The sequence below is a fragment of the Juglans regia genome, chromosome 1 (genome assembly GCF_001411555.2).
Source record: "Juglans regia cultivar Chandler chromosome 1, Walnut 2.0, whole genome shotgun sequence".
Taxonomy (NCBI): Eukaryota; Viridiplantae; Streptophyta; class Magnoliopsida; order Fagales; family Juglandaceae; genus Juglans; species Juglans regia.
In genome coordinates, this window is record NC_049901.1 from 10,128,308 (window position 1) to 10,132,905 (window position 4,598).

The following is a 4,598-nucleotide window of genomic DNA, read 5'->3' on the forward strand; positions in this document are numbered from 1 at the left end:
TTATGTTAATGGATCGTGTTAGGATTTAAGATTTTGACACAATAAGCTTAATGGGTCGGGTTATGGTTGACCTATATAATATAATATACATGTCCTAACACGATATGAACACAACATGTTAACACGATTTAACTCCTAATTTTTATTTCAAATTCATATATAGCCAGATCAAAGGTTGGTTAGAGGAGATATTAATCATGTCTTGAGATCCATGATTTGCTAAGTGAGAAATGATATGTGTAATACTCTTATTACATTAAGAGTTTTGCTACAAATCAGTCATTATTCACAACACACACTCTACACCTATAGCTTTTTCATAAGGTATAGAGGTGTTTTTATATGGTGTAAGGGTATATTTCATAGGCTGTGAGATGTGGAATAATGAATAGTGGCTGATAAGAAGAATTTTTCTTACATAAAATATGAAACTTTATTATAGAATTCGAACTTTATTATCATGTTTGCATGGGTTGCAAATAGCGAGTGATTAAAGTGATCTGCAATAGTACACCATTAATCATTTTATGAATTTAAATAAAACTAAATACAACCTACATGGACTTATATATCCATCAAATAAATTAATTATAAGCTGAATAATCTTGTGCTCAGAATAATTCATTAATAATTAAAAACCCTACCCATCTTGCTTGAAACCAACTGATTCACATAGACACCAAAGATTTGCATCCAACGTCAGACCAACTCAAGATGATGATTTCAACTTCCATACAATTAATTTTCTGATCATAAACATTAACCGCATATATCATTAATTTGTTGGACTCATTGTCAAACAGCGTATGCACTTGAGTAACAACTTCACCATCCAAACTAACAGGCGATATAAGAGAACCACAACAGCAATCCCAAGCAGTACCAAATAAAATCCCAATACTATTAAGAGAACCCAGACGGTCATGAGTTTTTTTTTAGCAGTATTCAAGGTCACCAAATCCACAGCCAAAAAATAGGTAGATAGCATGAACGTGACTGCAATAAGCATGGCTAGTGTCAAAAGCCATATAAAAAGTTTGCTTCTCTTAGGAATTCCAATGGTGACCGCAAGTACGACGCTCAGAGCTGCAACAAGGGAGGTGGTATTGAAAGACAAAAATAATTCGTATTCATCTGGGTTGATATGTGAGAAAATTGCCTTGCCCATACAATTCTGAAATTTTGCATGACCTACACAATCTTGTTGATAAACACCACCTGGAGGGTTGATCCCAGTTTGGAAAGTAACGGTTGCAATTACAGTAGCCACCAACATCAATGTGCCACGTGTCTGTTCGACCCAGTTTGATTGACCCCGACGCTTAAAATGCTTAAACCATCCGCACAAACAAAAGTATGCCCACCATTTCTTAAACCTTGATTGAGCAGCTGGCGCTGGCTGTCCTTCAATATTAATGTACCTTGCTGGCTCACACTGTATTGTTGGTAGTAGATCAGGAGAATTTAGACCCTTGGATCTTCGAACACCAGCTGCCATTAGCATGTCTTGGATTTTGAGAGATTTAAAATCTCTATGGCCTAACTCTAAAACATCCAAAGCGGTGTTACCAATCCTGTTTATGGCATTGGCCTCTCCTTTGATTTTTGATACTGAAAGTAAGTATTTTATTGCCTGCACAAAAGAAACATAACAGTAGTACCGTTTCTTCCAATTACTTCAAAAACTCTAATTAACAACACTACATAAGCAACCCCCAGGGACAAAAGTGGGCCAAAACGGGACAAAACCCGGTTTGTGGTAAAAAGGGGTGGAACAAAAACGTGGCAAAGAATGAGTTTAGGATAAAGTCGACAGCCTTATCCACACGACCACCAAAGGCCTTAAATTCTGATAAAATACCTTTCCTGAAGCCAAAGGTTAATAATTCTGGACTTTTACAATTTATAAATTTACTTCCTCAATTTATGCCAATACATGATGATGTATAGTTATGGAAAATAACTAGCTAGCCGTTTGCAAAAGCAAATAAAAGAGAGTAAATCTGGAGATCATTGTTAACCTACCTCCGTTTGCCCGAGCATCACAGCTAAATGCAATATGGAGTTACCATCATTGTCTTTGGAGTTGAGGGAATATCCATTGTTATCAGCAGATTCCAATAGCAATTTCAGAGCATCCAAATAGTTATATTTAACACACAAGTGCAAAACACTGGCTCCATCGAGATCCTCCGAGATCGAGTTCGGTTTGAAATTAAGCAACTTTTCTATTACCTCTATGTGTCCTCTCATCACGGCTAAGTGGAGAGGAATTCTCCCATCTTGATCACGAGCCAGGCAAACATCTGTATCTGCTTGCAGCAAATCTCTCACAATCTCGGCGTGGCCCACCGCAGAAGCCAAGTGAAGGGCAGTTCGACCCCGCGAGTCCTTCCAGTCGACGAGATTAGGTTTCATCCTGAGTAAAGCTGCAGTGAATTCTAGGTGACCATGCAGAACTGCTATATGTAAGGGCGTGTCGGTGAAGGACGTCAATGAAGTTTTGTGAAGAATGAGAGCGTCCCTTTGCATCAACGAGTTCAAAGTGCTTTCACACCCTTTATGTGAGGCTTCATAGAGTGCAGCTATGTTATCTTCTTCAATATCATGACTTTTGTCCATCGTGAGGCAGTGTGTCGAAGAAAACGAAGGGAAAAAAATCCTTATGAGTCTATGACAATGGTGCTCTGTAATTATAGGCCGTGTGCTTATTGCTGAGCATAAATAAATAAAAAGAAACAGGTTTAGGATGTTGGAAAAAATTGCAATAAGACTTTTTCAAAACGGGAATTAGATGGATGTTTTAATTATAAAAATATTTTATAAAAATAAAGTTATAAATAGATGTGATCAATTATATTATAAAATAAATTTAAAGTATCACATAAAGTTATAAATAAATTTTAATTTATATATGAATTTTTTTTATAAAATCTTTATTTTTATAAAAACATTTTTTTCTAAATAATCAGAAGTTTGCTAGCGGTAGACAACGCGCGTTTATCCCTCCGTTAACCGTAGGCTAAAAGCTACAAATGCTGTCACTTTCCACAGTTCAATAATGGTCCTCACCATTTGCTGACGTCTTGCTTAATTTCAAGAAAATAAGTGATATTTGCACTATTAAAATGTTGTAAATTTTGTGTGTTTTTTTAAAAGAAATAGATAAATATAAAATTTATATGAAAAAAATAATTTTTTTTAATAATAGATTCTATTATTTTTAAAAAGACTACGTAGAGCTTTCACACTTTAATTACCTAACATTACCGTTCCAAGAACGACATATGTCCCTTGTAATCCCTAATTACCTTTTATTGATGATTTTTATAGAATAAGATGAAATAAAAATTTTGTGAATAGAAGTAAATTGATTTGTGAATAGTAATGAGATAATTTGAATTAAGTATCTATTAGGTTTTAAGAAACAAGAGAAAAGAAAATTGAATAAAAAATATTATAAAATTAAAATATTGTTAGAATATGATTTTTATTTGAGATTTGAAAATATTGAATTATTTTTTATTTTTTGTTTGGAAGTTTGAAAAAATTATAATGATTAATTTTAAAAAATTGTAATAATTAATTTAAAAATATTTATATTTAAATGGTATTTAAAAAGAAAATGAGATGAAAATGATTTCGAAATACCTTTGGACTCACCCATCCCAGTTCTCGGCCACCAATCCCATGAGTGTAAGATCTATTTATTTAATTATTCTTCATTTTCTAATCGTTTCCATGATAAGAAATAATAAATCCTAGTCAACTATGCAGCTCAACACCATGTGGAAACGAAAACCACCACCCCACGTAAATTAGGAGACTAGACGGCCTGTTTAGATAATGACTTGAAATGAAATAATTATTGTAATAATAATGAGATATTTGAGTAGTGGATATCATGAGAGAGTTAGAAATGGTTTGAGTTAAGTTATTTTTGGAGTTATGAAAAATGAAGGAGAAAAAATTAAATTAAAATATTATAAAATTAAAATATTGTTAAAATATAATTTTTTAATATAATTTTTCTTTTAATATTTGAAAAAGTTAAATTATTTTTTGTGTTTTGTTTAGAAGTTTAATAAAGTTATAATAATTAGATAAAAAAATTGAAAAATATTTATATTTGTAGTATTTAGATATTGAGATAAAAATTAGATGAGATTGAATGAAATTGAAGCATATATATAAATATATATATATATATATATATATATTCTAAGACATTACTTGTCTCAGCCATTAAACATTCAAAATTATTCGGTATTTCTTTTTTCTAGTATCTTTCACGTGTACAAGTACTCAGCCAGATTTTTCTTTTTTAAAGGTCTTTAATTAATTAGATACTTTTTTTGCAATTATGCTGCAACCAGCCTGCAGCATTCATACCACAACTAAGACAAACGTTTTAGCTAGGAAGATACGAATGTCTTGGGACCCATGATTTGCTATGTGAGAAGTTTTGTCCAACTCCGAAAGTGAAGCACCTCACACGACTCAGTCAATTGAGAGTTAAGGCGGGCACTGCTTTTCATAAGATGTGAGTCTAATGGGTCTAAATTAATGTGAAATAATAGGTGCTGATTAATATTAAG

General features: G+C 32.6%; 1 protein-coding gene across 1 annotated transcript; it reads right to left on the reverse strand.

Moving 5' to 3' along the window:
• Positions 1-612: 612 nt before the first annotated feature.
• LOC118343954 (ankyrin repeat-containing protein At5g02620-like) lies at positions 613-2,633 on the reverse strand. The gene is made up of 2 exons (XM_035683357.1): positions 2,026-2,633; positions 613-1,633 (listed from the first exon to the last, which is right to left on the reverse strand). The coding sequence occupies exons 1-2, from the start codon at positions 2,620-2,622 to the stop codon at positions 776-778; spliced, it is 1,455 nt and encodes a 484-aa protein (XP_035539250.1). The 5' UTR covers positions 2,623-2,633; the 3' UTR covers positions 613-775.
• Positions 2,634-4,598: the final 1,965 nt, after the last annotated feature.

What these genes read in the sequence shown, in the direction of transcription:
- LOC118343954 (XM_035683357.1), bottom strand. Translation starts at nt 2,622, where the DNA reads ATGGACAAAAGTCATGATATTGAAGAAGATAACATAGCTGCACTCTAT. An exon ending in TGATGCTCGGGCAAACGGAG is followed by an intron (nt 1,634 to 2,025) that starts GTAGGTTAACAA and finishes TCTTTTGTGCAG; the next exon opens with GCAATAAAATACTTACTTTC.